Source organism: Haemorhous mexicanus, chromosome 26 (genome assembly GCF_027477595.1).
Source record: "Haemorhous mexicanus isolate bHaeMex1 chromosome 26, bHaeMex1.pri, whole genome shotgun sequence".
In the NCBI taxonomy this organism is placed as follows: Eukaryota; Metazoa; Chordata; class Aves; order Passeriformes; family Fringillidae; genus Haemorhous; species Haemorhous mexicanus.
The window spans coordinates 5,628,267-5,645,976 of NC_082366.1; the positions used below are offsets into that span (position 1 = coordinate 5,628,267).

General features: G+C 42.7%; 1 protein-coding gene across 1 annotated transcript in view; it reads right to left on the reverse strand.

Annotated features, from left to right (window-relative positions):
- Positions 1-17,710, reverse strand: part of UNC80 (unc-80 homolog, NALCN channel complex subunit) — a 102,554-nt gene that overhangs the window by 57,789 nt on the left and 27,055 nt on the right. The window contains exons 17-25 of the mRNA XM_059868306.1: positions 15,329-15,495; positions 14,553-14,654; positions 14,104-14,312; positions 13,495-13,601; positions 12,892-13,051; positions 8,713-8,885; positions 3,816-4,028; positions 2,256-2,391; positions 529-662 (exon numbers count right to left, since the gene is read on the reverse strand). Coding sequence (XP_059724289.1) covers positions 529-662; positions 2,256-2,391; positions 3,816-4,028; positions 8,713-8,885; positions 12,892-13,051; positions 13,495-13,601; positions 14,104-14,312; positions 14,553-14,654; positions 15,329-15,495 — 1,401 coding nt within the window. The remainder of the gene's footprint in view (positions 1-528; positions 663-2,255; positions 2,392-3,815; positions 4,029-8,712; positions 8,886-12,891; positions 13,052-13,494; positions 13,602-14,103; positions 14,313-14,552; positions 14,655-15,328; positions 15,496-17,710) is intronic.

Below are 17,710 nucleotides of genomic sequence, written 5' to 3' on the forward strand. Positions count from 1 at the left end.
CAGTGACCTCTGGTTCTGTCAGTTCCTGGAGAAAGAGCCCAGCCCCACCTGAGCACAGCCACCTTTCAGGGAGCTGTACAGGGTGATAAGGGCACCCCTAAGTCTCCTTTTCTCCAGGCTGAACACCCCCAGCTCTTCAGGAAGAAGTGTTTCAGATGGGGTTTATTTCAATCATACCCAAGCCACCTCCAATCCCTGGCCACTGCTAAACAGTGAGTGAGCATTTCAGCTTGTCACTTCCTATAGTCTGCCTCCCACACTTCCCAAGTCCTCCACCCCTTCTTTCTCAATCCCTCTCCTCTCTTTGGAAACTTTCTTTAATTTCCAGCAGCACATGTCGTGCTTCCATGGTCTCACCTTCTTAACCAACCCATTTCATGTACCCTGACCATCTTCTATTCACCACACAATGGCTCCTTTCTCCCTGCAGAGATCCACTGGAGGTTTTACCCCACTCTACCTCTCCTCAGAGCCTGGAATCTGGGATTCTGTGGGCAAATCCCTCTCCAGTGTGCTTGGCCCACTCACCACAAGAGGCTCAGTCCGTGGCCTGGGCATGTAGGGAAAGGTCTCTCTCAGGAAGGTGGTTATCTCCAGGAGAAGCTGACAGGCTGCCATTTTTAGTGCAAAGGGACAACAACATTTGGTGGGATTCACAGTGCCTAGGAAAGAATATTTCTGTCATCAGCAAGGGGTTAATGCAACATCTGGAACCAAGAGGTGATGGACATTGTCACATATGGTGCACGATGCAAGCTGCACTGAAAAACAGGAAACCCCAGACTTGTGTGCCACCTTTCCTACACTAAAATAAACAGAATCAACCAAATAGCAAACCATGTATTTACCAGCACATGAAATAATACCAACATTTATATTACATGGATTACATCATATGATGTTATATTACAGTCTATCTTATATTAATTTATATTATATTGAATTATGTCATATTATATTCTATATTATGTTAATTATGTATTAGATTGTGTTGTTTATTATATTAGCCTGCATTACACTGATATTATATACATTGATAATATTATATACATTGATAATATTATATACATTGATAATATTACAGTCTGTTGTGTTGAAGTTCCTACTAAACTAACCCCACATTTGTGACCATTTCTATACATGTCATTTAAGGCTAATACAGGTTAAGAAGTAGATACCCTTCTTTTCCTTTTCAGTTTTGCATTCAGTCAAATCTTTTGCAGTTGTGGAAAAGAACTACTTTCAAATATAGAAAATTGTCTCAAAATAATGGAGCTATGACTAGCTGTTATAGTTTTCCTATTATTATTAATTAATACCCTGATAATTGGAAAAGGTAGCCTCCTTTGAAGTCAGGCTTCTGTAATTGTGCAAGCAATCCATGTGCTACATCACTGCCCAAATTTGTCCTTTATGCAGTGCTAAGAACAAATCCAGAACCACGGGAAGAGAAAGCAGAAGAGAAACACTACATCCATCAGGGAACAACAGTGCAGGCACACAAGCACCAGGAAACTGCAGCACACATGTATACACAAATGGGCTAAAGAGCACAAAGTGTTTGTTACCCCTTCAGCTACACCAGGGTGTGTTTTGACAGTTTATTTTGGTTCACAGGGTTTGCTATAGCTTGCATGCCTGCACAGACATTCAGAATCAGTGATCTGTCACAGCTCTTCCACCCTTATGTACACACAGGCACAAATGTATGTGGTTTCATCATCTTGTTGTTCTACAGATTTTTAATGATGCTATTTTTATTATTATTTCTGCCTGAAAATCAGGCACTACTCTGAAGTCAAGATTTAAAAGCCTTTAGCAGAGCTGTGCCAATTCACATCAGGTGAGTTGAGCCGTCAAGGTTCAGAAACTGAAAAGTGGCTGATCTTATATAAATATTTTGGCAGAAGTAACTGTGAGGAATGGAGCCTGAACCACTTTGGGCACTCAGGTGACAGCAAGGCTCAAGAAACAAATTAAGACCCTGCTTACAACTGCAGTTTCTGTGTGCAGGAGTTGCAGCTCGCTGCCTGGTTTCCCCTTCCCTTTCCCCCCCAAGCCTTTCAGTACTGTTACACATCTGCCATGTTCTACACCCAGGCACAAAAAGAACAGGGGAGGAAGCTGGGGTGAAAGTGAGGGACTGGGAAATACAGCTGGGTGGCAAGAAAATGAAAAGAGAAAAAAATATTAAGTGCTCCTAAAGCAGAGGTTCTTACAAGCGGGGGTTCTTGTAGTAAAGGGAGTCTCCTTACTGTCATCTAAAAAGTCTTCTTCCTCATCCTCCTTTCTCAGGCGCCTCTTGGTCTCCTCATCATAAATGAGGCCGAGCAGGTTGGCAGGGCTCTCGCTCTCAGCGTGGCACAGCTCGTTGAGACGGACACCAATGGCCTGCAGGGGGACACAGAGAAGCCCTGCAGGTGAGAATTTCAGCCCAACCACAACGCCCTGGCTTTATTTTTAGTGTCTAAAGGGGAGAAAGGGATGACAGAAGGTTAATTGCTGTCAAGACTGTAACTTATTTACTCCTTTTTGCCAATAAAAATTTGTAAAGTGTCAGGATGTCAAAATTTCAGGATGAAAAATTTCAGGATGAAACATTTCAGTAAATTTAGTTAAGCAATAAACTCCTCCAAACGGGCACATAACAGCCAGAAGGAGATTAGGTCATTGTGAACTATTAATTTCTTCCACTTTTCTTTGTTCCTTTGATATATTTATTCTAGATTTTTGCTAAGTCTTCCCACTGAGAATGTAGGTCTTCTGCTTAAGAAAACATGCTGTGAATGAGGAAACCAGTAACAGTCCTGATATCCTCCTCAAGACAGTTAAATGCCCATGGGAATGCCTGCTTCCATCTCCAAAGGAGAAACACCCTGATGCAATTCCCAAAAATGAGCTGAAAGTATGTTTATAGGAGCAGGGATAATGGTGTGCAGAGGATGCATTGAAAGAGCAGAGTCAGTCAGATTTCCATCTTACATTCTCCAGAAACTGATTGTTTAAAGTCATTGATTAAACTGATTGCTTATCCTGGCTGTTTGCCAGCATCACCATCAGCATGTCAACAGCCCTGGTGGTGTTGTCAGCACACTCCAGCTAAAGGTGTGTTAGCAAGGAGATTGCTTTCCTGCTAGGACACCTGAGAGCTCTCAAGAACTGTCTTGATTTTCTTTGCTGCAGGTACATGAGCACAGATAAGCATGTGAAATTTTATCCTGGGGGCTTTACAAGGAAATTGCAAGTGACTTTCATAGGGCCTGATAAGGCAATTGCCTCCTTCCTGCATGGTAAGATATCACAATCAAATAAAACTTGAGGGATTCAAGTGCCAAACAAAAAGAGACAATTCTTTACATGACTCATTGTAGCTGTGTAGAATTCCTTGCCAAAGAATTATAAGTGCTAACAGTCTGTATGGGTGCAGAGAGAAACTGAATTAAGTTCAGCAAAGAGAAACTCATTACTAAATATACAGCATCACACCAAGTTCAAGGAGCCCTAAGCTAAATATATTTGGAAGGAAGAAAAATAGAAAGTAGAATGACAGCCCACATTTTCCCTCTTCCTTAGCCATTCCCATATGACAAGTGCTGGAGAAAGGAGAACGGGCCAAACACATCCTTGGGGAGAACATGTCCTAGCAAAGTCACTTCCCTGAGGAGAAGGGGGGATCCTGGCAGGCTGTGAAGTGCAGGTTGGAAGGAAGGTTTCTGAATGCCCATCCTACAAGGACTGAAATCCTGTAGGGGACCCAATCACCTTTATAATTGCCGTATTTATTTAATGTAAGCAGAAGAGAAGCAAACACTTACATCTCCCCACTGGTAGAAGAGCTTGGCTGCATTCCACTGCAGCTTCTGGTTCCTCTTGTTGCCCACAATGGGGGAACGGCCCCGGGACAGCCCTTTCTTGGTGATGTTGACGTGGTGGCCCTTCATCCACTCGGGCCAGTTGCCGCGGTTGCAGCGGTGCACAAAGCGCGCGCACTCCAGGAACAGGGCTGCTCGTGCCACCACAGGAGCCTCCTGAAACGTTTGCAAAAAAGTCACCTTAAAAGCAAAACACACATTGGAGAAGCTCTCTGAACACTAGAGTATTCTGGGCTTTAAAAATTGCTTTGCAAGCTTGCCAAGGAGCGGCACGACATGAGCAATGTCTCCATAAAAAGCTGACACCGGCGTCTCTCTGCATCATCTCACCTCTTGAGCTACTAAAAGCAAGCTCATAAACACTGAGCAGCCTTGCTCAGTCCACTAGAGGGGCAGAAAGAATCACAATATAAACTTAAAAAGAACATTAGACCCCTCTGTAATGCTCTCCTTCAGAAAGCACCTAACTGCAAAAGCTGAAGCGTGCATCCAGAGCTGTTACTGCACAAACAAGTCAAATTTTAGTTCCACCTTTGCTGCTGAGGTTGCAAATATTGCAAGAACAAATGACACCATGGCCACATAAATCCTAGCATTTCCCACTTCAGGTTCTGCTTCTTCTCTCATCTTGGGGGTGAGAGCATAAATGGAGGCTTCTTAAACTAGCAAAAGCACTGTTTTGGGCTTATATTAATATCTGTGGAGATATATAAATATATACAAATATATTACTCTGGTGTAAGTCAAAAAAATTTCACTGGCCAAATTTCAACCACCTTAGCAACTGTCAGGAAATTCAGTACTGAAATAGCAGCAGGCAGCTGAGTTTTGAAAGGACTGACTTTTTTTCCAAAGGAAAATCCTCGTGTCCCTGGCTTGGAAGAATCACTTTAATGGGAGAAATTACATTGAGTGTATCTTAGCTTGCATTAAATCACCCAGCAGGACAAATGTCAGACCAATTAAGAATGCTTCTGAAACTTCCTGAAGTGTTCAAAAAATGGACACAGGAATTTTGTTTCCCAAAGGGCAGCTTAGACTCAGGAGTAGCTTTTTTCCCCAGCAGTCTAAACTGCCAAAATGACATCCTTACAGTCATGGAAAGGGACTGAAAAGCAAATGGTTCTCCTAATTTCCATTCAATTTTCCCCTTTCTTCCTGCAATTTCCACAACCAAAACTCCTGCAAGCAGCAGCTTGTTAAACTAAGAATACAACAATGCCTGCAGTTTACCAGCTGGCTTTAAAAGGTTCTCTAATTCCACAGAGCACAAACATGTGTTACACACTTTTGGATGCTGACAGCTTTAATGAAATAATTTAAGCAGATCAGCATCTACTTATAAAGAAGGGCTTGTCAAATGTGGTCTATAAATACCAGACAGGCCCTGAGACCCTGTAAGATGCTCTGTTGAACATTATTAAATAAAGCCTCCAAAAGTGTTTTAATTAAAAACTGAAAACAAAAAATGTTGGACCAATGCTCCTAAAGTTTGATTTAAAAAATTACTGACACAACATCCATTTGCAGCTTTTGCTCACATTTTTACAAACACTGGGGGGGAAAAAAAGGCAATTTTTTTGAAGAGGAAGGTTTAAGCTGCAATGATGTCCTGATGAAGAAGGCAGAAAGCTGAATGCAGACACTCACTAACCAGAGACAAACGAGTATCTAGCACTGGAAAAACATTACTAAATACTTGTTGATCACATGCAATATGGAACACAATAGTTGAGGATTTTATTCTTTTATTCTCACAAAGTAAAACCTTAACCATGGAGACATACTTGAAGAGATAAAGCCCCAGCCTTAGCCTACTACTGGTTTAGTTCACTAGCAAGGAAGTCAAAATTTCTGAGCATACTGGAATCCTGTAAAGAAAAGTGTTGTAAGCATGATGAAAGCACACAGCTACCACAATTAAAGAGGATATGGAGGATGGGGGGCAGAGAAGGAGCAGGATTCATTAAAAATCACTGTATTATTTAAAAATCACTGCAAAGACCTCCAGTTTGAAGGAACATGATAGGGCACAAGCTCCCTGGGATTGCTTACCTGAGGCTCTGAGAAACCTGAAGCAGCAGCAGCAAGAGAAAGATGAAGATGTGACAGAATGAACAGAGATGGATTCACACAACAGAGAAACACATCACAAATGGAGAGAAATTAATCAGGCAGGTGATGAGCAGCTGAAAAGAACACAAGTTATGGTGGTCACTGTCCAAACCTGACACAGCAGCAACACCCTCACAAGTCTGTCCATGTCTATGCAACTGTTCACCAGCCCACTTTTAACACTGGACCTACTCTCTTGTTTTGCACCTTGAAAACTTTCTTGTACTGAATAAATTTGCATTAATTCACCAGTTTGTTAACAATTCAAGTCATCTCAGTGACTTTTTTCGACAGATATCCTGATTTGTTCTAAAGAACAAATGACCTGGGTGGAAGGAACCAAATTCAGAGTGGATTTGGAATTTCACAGGATCACATTGTTGGTCATGTAAACCTGATTCTGCAGTTTTATCACTACAGAGTACTTGTGTGCAGTTTTGTTGTCAAGAACAATGACTTTTATGACACTAATCAATTTTCCTTGAGTCCCTTTTTAAAGTTCACATGACACTTTGAGCAAAAATTCATTTTTGACTGTGTTCTCTTCAAGACAGAAAAAAAAAAAAGGCATGTAATACCAATACCAATACTTTTTACAGATGCCCAGGTCAATTTGAGTACTCTCAGAAGATGCTGACTGGGTAGCTCTGCTTTGTCTAAGCAAAAGTGAGTCTGACATGAAAGTTGTCTTAGCAGGTACAAGAAGACAGGCTGCAAGTAAATTTTTAATCAGTGTCTTGGAGAATTGCCTGTTTCAATTAGTTCAGACCTCTCTGATTGTATCTACAAAATGGTCAAGTACACTCCATGACACAGTTCCTTGGTTTTGTTCCCAGTCTTTTACTCTGGGACCTGTTTGCAGCAATCTCTGACTTCCTTCCCAAGCATGAGCACTTCCACAGGGAAATATTTCTGCCATGGAAACTGGGACAGGTGGCTTGCAGCCTGCTGGGGGTGAGACTGCCTAACTTCTAGAGATCTCCCATACTTTGTAGACAAAATGCCAACTGAACAGGTACTTGGAGTCTCCCAAGGCTATAATTAGGGCAAGGCTTCCTTCATCTTTAGCTGAAGACCTTTTAAAAATTCTGACACCAAAATTGTATGCATCACTTAGTGGAATGAGTTTAAGTTAGTAGAAGTCAGCTCTGGAGGTCAGACATCTTCAAACAGCTCACTCTGACTTGGCAGTTTCCAGCTGACTTCATGCATGGGCACAGAGTAATCTGGTCTGTGCTTAGGCACTTGGGAAATGTAAAAATTCAGTGAGACATTTACAGGCAATAGGGACATAATTGCCAAACCCCATTTCACCCTCTGATTTATCAGAACACAGACTAGTGCATCTTCAGAAGGCTCCTGGGGACAAACCTGCTAGGAATGAGCTCTTTCCTGCCCATGCACCTCACACCTTGCTGTGTTAGTTTAGAATTTGGAACAGGGTGGCAGCCTGGAAGCCTGAAGTTGGGTGTCACACACTCAGCAGGCTGCAAGCCACCTTCTGATCTCACTGCCACCCTGACAGGTAAGAGCCACCAGGAAGGCCACTCTGTCAGCCCCTGCACCCACAGCTCCCACCCAGAGGGACAAGGATCTCTGGCAGGAGGTGTGGGGAACAGTGAATGCAACCTGTGTCTGTTGGAAGAAGGGTGAGGAGCACTCCAAAGAGCAGAGCTAGATGGGAACTGACAACAACAGCAACTCCAGACCAACAGGAATGCAGGCGTGCTTGGATCTGCACTCCAAGGGTGCAAGGTCAAGGGGAAGATACAGAGGAGAGGTGCACAGAGCATAACATCCCTCCAGCCATGGAGCAGGCAATGCAGCAAAGGTCAGGGCACAGCACTAGTGGGAAGGCAGAGTCCATGAGCCTGAGACCCCCAGCAGCGAGCAAAAAAACTGAATTTGAGCACAAATGGCACAGCAGTGACACAGGTGAGAGGTGGGGCTTGGGGAGAAAAGGGACAGCATGTGGATTTTAATCTTTTTCCAGCTTGCACACAGCCAAACACTTAGGGAAGGGAGTGAAAAGCAGCATGCAGAGAAATTGCTAATATTTGGCTGGTTTTTCACAGCTGTATTTGTCACACAAACACCTCACAGAGCCCCACTGGCTCCTGAATCACAGGGTGAAGGCCACAGCTTTAGAAATGGGAGGAACTGTTAAAACACACAACTGCAAGGATAAGAAGGAAGGAGACACAGAATATCAGGAAGAAGGGATTGAATGGTGTCACTCTGATTTGCACTGGCAAATCAGCAATATCCACATTTAAAAGCACACACACTCTGATAAAATTTTTTCCCACTGACTGGCTGTGGTGACTAATAGTTCAGTGTTGCCTAATAACTCTGTCAGATCTCAAGAGTGGAATTCCTGCACCTCTCCAAGTAGTTATCCAATCTTCAATCCTTATTCTGTAGAGTGACACTAGGAGCAGAAACAGAGTGTCTGTGAGAGAAGTACGAAGACAACAATACAAGCTTTGCACTGGCAATAATGCAGTTATGGGGAGCCATGTAATAAAAAAAAAGATCCATTTTGTCTGCACATTTTGATCCACTCACAGATGCTAAAGCTCCAGCTAATACCACCAGCAGCAGCTGGAATTGCTGAGATGCTTTACACTCTGTCTGTGGGGCATGAAGAGCATTAGTGAATGACAGTGGACCACCACATCTGCACATGCTCTCAGCAGGAAAGAACAGAGCAATAATGACTTACAAGGTCCAGGGCTGCTGCCAGGATGGAGGCATCAGGGATGGTGCCTGGCTCACAGCAGTTCAGCAGAAACTGGAAGCGCTTCATGCCTTGGCGGATCGCTCCCAGGTTCACAACGTTCTTGGATTTTCCTCCTTCTTGTTTGGAGGTCAAGTGATCATCAAAGCTATGGCAACCTAAAGAGGTAGAGAGTACAGAGGGGATGCAGGGAGGGGTAGAGAGAAGGGAACACGGTCTCTCACCAGTAAAAAATGGGGAACAAAAATCTCCATGAGTACAGTCTTGGTGTAAATCCCTTTCTCTCCTTGTGTTATCTTGAAGATAACAGGCTCATTTTCACAATATTTGTGACTTCAATGGAACAGACACACAACTAGTCAGATTCTGGCATTGGTCATACTGATGTCTGCCCAGGACCTACTCCAGCTCAGGTGAACTAGGATGTTGTCCTGCCTCCCCACCTCTTCAACACAGATCATCTAGCTCACAGTCTTTTTTTTCCTTAATAATCTCCTACCTTACTTCTCTATTACCATTAAAAGTGCAGCATGCATAACCCTTATTCCTCATGGATCAATTTAGTAATACATCATCTACTAGGACAGAAAAATCAGTAGTGAATGTGTAGTCTGTGTGAAAATCAAGCACTTTTTTCAGGCAAACCTCTGCAATTACCACAAGAGTGAAGAGGAAAGTGAGACTGGCCTCAACTCCTAGATATCATCATTCCAGCCTCTGTCCCTTGAAGGGTCTTGTATACTTTGGGATGGAAAAGAGTTCAGTTGGAAAATTAAGATGGCATCCCACCTTGGGGACAATTTTAAACTCCATGCATAGAGTTCACATCCTAAATCACTAATCCAAACTAGCACTTCTAGTGCAGAAGTTGTTATTATGCAGTTGGTAATGACAGAGCTGAGAGAATGGCAGAAAGACAGAGATTAGAAATAAGGAAAGCTGTTTCAAGGCCAAAGTGTTTGGTCAAAAAAGGATAGTCAGTTTCTGGACTTTTTGTCTTTGCCCACAATACTCTCCCTGTTTACATCTGAAAGTACAAAAGTTTACAGAACACTGGAGGATAAAGCACTGAAGAAGAGAACACAGAGTGGAGAATTCAAAATTGGGTTTAAACGTGGATTATTTGAAAGACAAGAGTAAAAACATCAGCTCTACAGGACTTTTTGTCTACTTCAGGAAAGAAGAATGGCTGAAACTCAAAGTCCTAGAATTCCTTGGAAAGCATTTATGAGCCACAAAAAAAGTCACAACAGAAAATGACAATGTAGATCTTCACTTTTCTCTCCAAGACAGAGGTATATCAAATTTCAAGAGACCTCTTTACAAATTCCTTGCCTTTTTTTTCTCCAGAGAGGCTGTACCTAGTTACCAGCAAACAAAAAGTTCCTATGTTGGGAAAATATTCCACTGAAATGGACCAGACAAAGTGGAAGGAACAAGCAGAACACTTCCACGTGCAAGCAGTTACAAACATCCTTCCAAGTCCTCCTGGTTCCTTCTAGCTTTTATATCTTATCTGAGCCTTCCTGCTATAACTGCCACAATCTCACTCATTTGAGGTACAAACAAATGTTCCCTGTTCAGGGCCCTGTTAAGCCTGTGCCTGTATGAGGTGAAGAACAGAAACTTGCCTCAGGCATGTCCCTAACCCACAGTACAAAGAGCTGGCAGAGCTTTTGTCCCTCTGAGCTCAGTGGCATCTCTTGCATTTTGCTGAAGCTTTACAAGACCATTCTTCAGAGGCAGCTGGCTCATCCTGTGTGATCAGGGCACCCTCCCTGACTAACTCATGTGACCCAGGCCTGCAGAAAACCTTGCCCAAAGAGCAGAGACCATTTCCTGGCACACACAAGCTCATCCTTCACAGTTGCTCCCTCTGTGGCCATGAGCTCATCCTTCAGAGCAAGCTGGAGCTGCTGTGCCCTGAACACCCTGACAAGTTCTGTGGTCACTCACAGCACCTTCAGCAAGTGCCCAAAGGAACATTATGGGTCTCACATAAAAGCACTGTAACTCTGTACATGTCTGTGTGCTCTCAGTATAGGTAAAAAGAGGAATAGGGAAAGTAAATATTTATTTACTTAAAAAATAAATATTTTTACACATGGATGTGTAAATATATATGTGTAGGTATATGTATACAGATACACACACATATGTATGCTTACATACATCTATAACACAGAATTTCCAGTGCATGATAAATCATGATGAAGGTTACAGTTCATAAAGGATGTCACAAATTGTTCTACCTTTTATAATTTTTAATGTGATTTATTTCTCCTTTATCCGTTACCTCTTAAATTTGGTCTACTGTTAAAAAACCCAAAAACACAGGAGGGAACACCACATGGAAAAAACAAGAGCAAAGTAACAGCATAACACCATGAATGACAAAAATGAGAAGGCAGAGAGAGGTTCCAGTATAATGCTTATGATCAGATCTTGAGGGATTTAACAGCACACCCATCTGCCATTAAAAGGCTTTTATTCTCTCCTCGTTAAGCACAGAAAAATTGATCTGTAGGGAAGACAGGGAAGCACTGGAAATTTGAAGGCTTGGTGCACTGCTGCTGTGGAATTCTACTGGGTTATAAACTGTCCCACCACGAACAGACCTCACACTGATATCACTGAGCACATGCAAGCACAGTGGCACACAGAAGGAAGATACAACTATTTTTGCTAAAGCTATGTGGCTTTCATTGAGTATCAGAGACCCTTGTAGGTACAGTGGTACAGCTTCCTTAACTGTCCCACTTTGCCTCATAAACTTTGATTACTCTTGTATTAGCAAGATTGAAAAAATTAATTTCCTACAGCAAAATATGAAGGCCATCTCACAGGCACACTGCAGACACAGCCGTGGCAGTCTGTAAAGTTCTCACTGCCCCTCAGCCATTTCTAACCATTTTTACAATACCGTGGAAGTATTTCACACCCACTTCAGCACAAAAGAGTGGATGAAGAAACGAATTGCTTCCATTGCTGGGGAATGCTGCCAGACCAGAACAAGGTGCTGAACTGATGCATTCTCACAAAGGGACAATACTTTCCATCTGTGAGCTCCCTGAAAGGCACCACCATCCCCCAGTGGCAGATAATGACCAGTTTACAGTGACAAGATATGCTTACATTTTGCAATTATCACTTGCCTTAAAAATGCCTTTAAATGCATTACACTGCAGGCCTGGGACAGGTGATGGCAAAATCCACACAATGCAATGTTGAAGTATGTCAGAAGAAAACCAAACATAATGCCAGAAAATGTAGCATATCATTAAACTACAGAAATCATGCTAAAAAAATAAAATGGACTCCTTTTTGTGTGTTTTTGGGAATCCAGTTGTGTTGCCTTAGAAAAAAAGTAGCAGAACTTCAAGATACAAGGTTATCCCCCTGACAGGAAGGATGTGCTTTGAGCTGACAACATGAGCATGTCAATGACTGCATGATATCTTAAAACAGATTATACCATCACCTTGTATTATTCATAAAAGCACTTTTCAGACCTTGCTAACTTTGAAAATACATAACAATTAAATACACTTCTGTGGAAGAGAAAAGGAGTGTTTTTATTCTTATGTTGTGTGCTAAGAAAAAGGGACAGCATCCCTAACGAATGGTATGCAGAGACTAGACATGCAAACACAGAAGAAAAGAGATAATTACAACAAGGTTTGTGTAGGGTTTTCCATTTCTGTGCTGATATCTGCTAAAACTGTCAAATAGTTACAAATTGAAAAAACAAAACTAAACAAAAAAACAGATGGAATTGTTGTATTGGACAACAGAAGATTTACACACCTAATTTTGAACTGAATAAGTGCTTTGAAGCAAGTATTAATTTTTCAAGTGCATTGACCAAATTAGATTTGATTTTAAAAGCCCAAATGTTGTATTGCATAATTTATTTAGATAATCTGATTTTTTTTTTTAAGAAAAAAAATTTACCACAGCTATTTTTCTAAATCAAAACAAAAGCAAGAAGGAAGGGAAAGAAAACAGTTACAAAGACTAAAAAATTGGAGAAGGCTACGATGGAGACAAAAACCATGGAGAAAGCAGGAAAAAAGGGAAAGGGGTAAAATACAGAAAGAAATATATTTTTAAAAAAATGATAAAAAAGAAAGCAAAAAGGAGACGAGAACCCTGATTTCTAACCATCTTTTTCTTCTGTGTGATGGAGCTTGGATGGGTGTCTTCGGCAGGTGCGCCATTTACCAAGACGCTTGAAGAAATTCTCCTCTTCGTCTCGCCCGTTGTCCAGGCCTCCTCCTGGCCCCCCTCCTTCTGACAGCTTCACTGCGCTGGTGAACTTCACCTGTGCAGGGACAGAGGGGCTGGTCAGCCTGGGGAACTTGGTTAGACACTCACTGGTTGGACACAAACATCTGCTGGGGTCACCAGAGTAGCACAGATTGACACACTTCATCTTTTAAGCTTTCTGCTTAAAGGATTGGTCTTTCTTGAGAGGCTGTGGAAGGACAAAGAAGGAAGAAGTGTGACCAGAAATTAAAGCTTAAGTGTGTTGACAGAGCCTGCGTTTTCCTCTCAGTGCAGCAGAGCAGACTAGGTAAGTTCAACCTAGTGTTCACCTTGAGGTACAGAAGTCCAGCATCAAATTCCCATGGCTCTACTCTGGAGACTTCTCTGACAGTCTTGTTAGCTGCAAAGCCATATTGAATAAAAATGTTCCCATGTGCAGCTAAAACCAGCCAGATCCTGCCTTTTTAAGCTCTCTGTAATCCAACCTGACACATTTACCTTGGAGCTCTGCCTGATGAAGGAGAGACGGTCAACAGAGCTGATATCCAGGAGATCTTCCACTCCATCAGCCAGGCCAGAGAGGGAGGAGCGCTTCAGCCAGTTCCCTGTCACAGAACGAGCCACTCAGTACAAATTGAATTCTTCCTAGAATAATCTATTTCTCCACAGTGGCCACACTAAGGCGTGGGAAAATGAGAGACAAGCATAAGGTAACATTTCCATGTAGCATCTATTAACTGCCATGCAAGGCTAGGTCCTGGGAATTGTAATGGATATATTCTGTCAAACAAATGTGAATTTGGAATATTTCTCTCCCACAGACAGGAACAGTGCCTGTGAGATTACAGTACTAGCTCGCTACTTTGGGGGGAAAGTTTCACTAATCTATTTTGACAAAAATATCCCCTGCTATCTTTGGCAAATTGCTTACATGTCCCTTTGCCTCAGCTCCACATCTGCAAAACGGAGCAGCAAATTACAGCTTCTTTTGGGAGAACACACAGACAATAAGGAGCTGTGCTGCAGGATTTCCTAAGACAGCTGTGTCTAGCTGTGTCTCTCTGCACATGCAATGTGTATATAGAATAGAAAGAGACATACATTTACCTATGGGAAGTTTGAGTTTCTTGCGGAGGGAGATGCGTCGGGAGCGAGAGCGGGAGCGCCTGTCCGTGGTGGTTCCAGAGTGAGCCGTGGTGCACTCGGACGTGTCCTGCTCCGATTGACTGCTGGTGTCACTCGCTGCACTCTGTGACTTAAACATCTTCCTCCAGAAGTCCTTGCGCCCCAGATTGGCCCCTTGGATTTGCTCGTCACTGGAACAGAAGGATGCAAAGCATGAACTGCATTTCAGTGAAGTTTGAGTGCTCAGGGAAACGAGACTCCTTTCTGCAGCACCCTCCTAACCTCTCTACTGCTTGAGGTTGTTTCTGTTTGAATTCCAAATACACCAGCTCCTGTGGAGACACTCAACAGTTTGCTGTCCTGCCCCTCTGCCCCAACCCCAGGAGGGAGCTGCTGGCACAAACACACGGAACAACTCAGTCTTTACTTACTGCTCTGGAGTCTGCATGGGGCGGCTGGAGACGTAACTCCGGCACTCATCGGGGGCAGCTGAAGCCTGCCCTTTGTCAATGATGACACTTCCTGCCTCAGATCTGCACAGACAAGACAAATCATCAGCCAAAGGAAATGCACGGCCCATCTCATGGCCATCACATAGAGCTGCACGTGGAAACCTGCAAAGTGGCTTTAGGGAGGTACCCTCTCCTCAGCAACTCACATTTTATTCCCAAAAGAAGGCATCAGCTCCGAGCAGCAAAGCCAAGGTTTTCAGGACTTTTTCAACTCTTAATCCTTCTTCCCCACATTTTAATAAGACAAATTCCTCAAAGCACCAGAGGAAAATTTCTTTCTGATAAAGAAGCATGTCAGTATTAGATTTCTTCTGGGACTTGTTTTGCATACCAGGGTTTGCCTGTCAGAAAAACAGGTACACATCCCAAAGGATGTGATGCATATTCAAAAGTACTGAGAGCTTTGGGAATGACACTATGCTTCTTAGTTCTCTTAACTTCTTCTTAATCCAGTGTTTCCTGTTCTCTTATGCCTCTTATATGAGACTGCCAATGATTTTCTCAGCAAATTTGTTGCAGTCTCAGGTCATTAAATTTTAAAGGAGGCTGCTGCCACAGCAAAAGTCTGTACATCAAGAACTGACATGCTATAAATATAAAACAATCCCTTGGGACTTCCTACATTTGTGTTTGGCACAGATAGCCACAGAGTCATATGCAAGTCAGTCATTTACCTTCTCCCTCCTGACACCCACCTTTTGCTCCCAGAAGGTTTTGGCTCTTGCTCTGCTTCCTCTGTCTTTTTTCCTGGTATTAACTTTTCAGCACTGTCCAAGAGGGCACTGAGTGCCACTCTCCTAAAGACATTCCCATGAGCTTCCTTGATAAACTGCACCAGCTGTCGGATATCACAGTACAAGCCCTGAGCAGCAAGACAGCATGAAAAAAAAAAAACACAAACAAATTCAGTCTGCAGTTTCTAAAGAAGCAGTGAGAGTCAGTACTTTCTGGGGTACTTCACCAGGCCATTACTCCTCCTCTGGCTGTTGTGTGATCTACTCTTCAGGTGTATGGTTTGTGGGTTTTGGCTGGAAACCCTCAGTGCACCCAGAAGAAGCAGACAAGGAGGAGCATTATTATGGAACATGATCTGCAATGGGATACAGCAGATGCAGAGGTACCAGAGGCAAAAAGAAAACCTGGGAAATGAGGGAGCTACAAACTTAAAGTTTGTTTTATACCATTCATCTAGACCACAAACTTAAAAGGGATGAAATACCTCAGGTGTATGGGAGAGGATGTAGAGTGCAAACAATTTCATGCTTTTTTCAGAACCAGTGGGTGTCTTGGGATTTTTTTTTTTTTATTATTATTTTAGAGCTTCACATCATATGAAGAGAGAGGAATGACTCACTCATTCCCCAACCTCCCTCCTACACTCAAGGCCCTCTTTAGTTCTGAACATTCATACACATCTGTGATGTGCAAATCACCTCTATATCTGAGGGCAAGGGAATGGAGGGAACCATTTACAGGGCTTGATTTTTGATCTGTAAGCTTTCCTGAAAGACCTTGGATTATTCTGGAAATTCCCCACATGGAACAAAGGAAAACAAAAACAAACAAACAAAAAATCCCCAACAAGTTTATAATTTCATCTGTATCCTGATGAAGGTTTTTTTTTAAAGTAGGATATTGACCACAAGATTGACTTTAAACAATGACAAAGCAACAGCAAATCTGCACACGTGCTCTACATGCTGTATTCCCCATACAGGCACAATTAACATTGCTACCCTTAGGGATAAGTTTCACCTTTCACACTAAAATAGGCTCTGGGAAGATACACAACCTCTAAGAAAAATTTACACTTGGTGCCCCTAATCTAGGTCCAATAATGGGGCATGTTTTTCTGTTTGCCACCAAATAATCTCTTGGGAGAACCATTCCAAAGGAGGAATATCCCTAAGAACTAGAGGATTTGGACATTGGTAGACTACAGTGCTGGTTTAAGGCATTAATGTGGTTTTCCTTCTCCTACTCCCTTCACCTCACAGAGCACTACTGCCCCTTTTAGCTGGACTTGTCTCCCTACAGCTCTGCTGTAATGATGGAATATTTCCTGTTTGCTCCCATGAAAAATCCTAATTTCTGATAATAAAGCAGGCCTGGGACTAGCTGCTGGAGTACACCAATTTGGGAGAAAGCACTCATGTCATCCAGTCTACTGACTGCTCTGGGAAGGCAGCACATACACAGCAAAAAGCAGCACCTTCCTTTCCTCCATGTGCTCCATAAACTGAATGTTTGTCTAAACCTTGGGAAGATCAACCAAGCTGCTGTTCAGTAATTCACACAGCCTGGCACCAGAGGGCCACATGGCTAACCAAGTGAACTGCCTTTGACTTTGCTGAAAGGTGATTCATTGCAGCTGTGGTCTTCCAATCACAGAACTGAGGTTGGAAATGACCACTGAAATCCTCGAATCCAACCATTAACACAGCACTGTCAGGTCCACCAAAAAACCATGTCCCTGCTTCCACATTCACATTCATATCTTTTAAATCCCTTCAGGGATGGTGATTTTGATGCCTCTGGTTTTTGCTTTTATATTTTTCATTTTAGGGGATGGTAAGCTCTCTTCACAGAGTAGGGAGACAAAACAATTCCTCCTCTAGCTGGGGACCAAGGACAAGTGATCCAAATCTCAGGCCCAAGAGCACAAACAACGTGGACTGAAGAGAGAAAAACAAGAAGAATGGGACTTCCTAACCTAAAACTATAATTGGACAATGAACTCCAATATGCAAATGGAGCAGAACTTCTAAAAGTGAGAGATCTCATGACCAGGTGACCATTTTGTGACCATTTTGGTTCATCTTGGGTGCAGCCCTGGCTGGGCTCTGGTGCTGCCCAAGGTGGATCCATTGAGCCCTTTTAACAAATCCCTGCTTTATTCTTTAGCTCTGTCTGGCCTCTGTTCTAGGTCAGCCTGCACAAGGCATCAGTTTCACCCTTCCCTGAGCAGCCTGTTCCAATACCTGACCTCCCATTTCAGTGAAGAAGTTTTTTCCTAATATCTAATGTAAACCTCCTCTGATACATCTTGAGACCATTTCCTTTTGTCCTGTCACTTT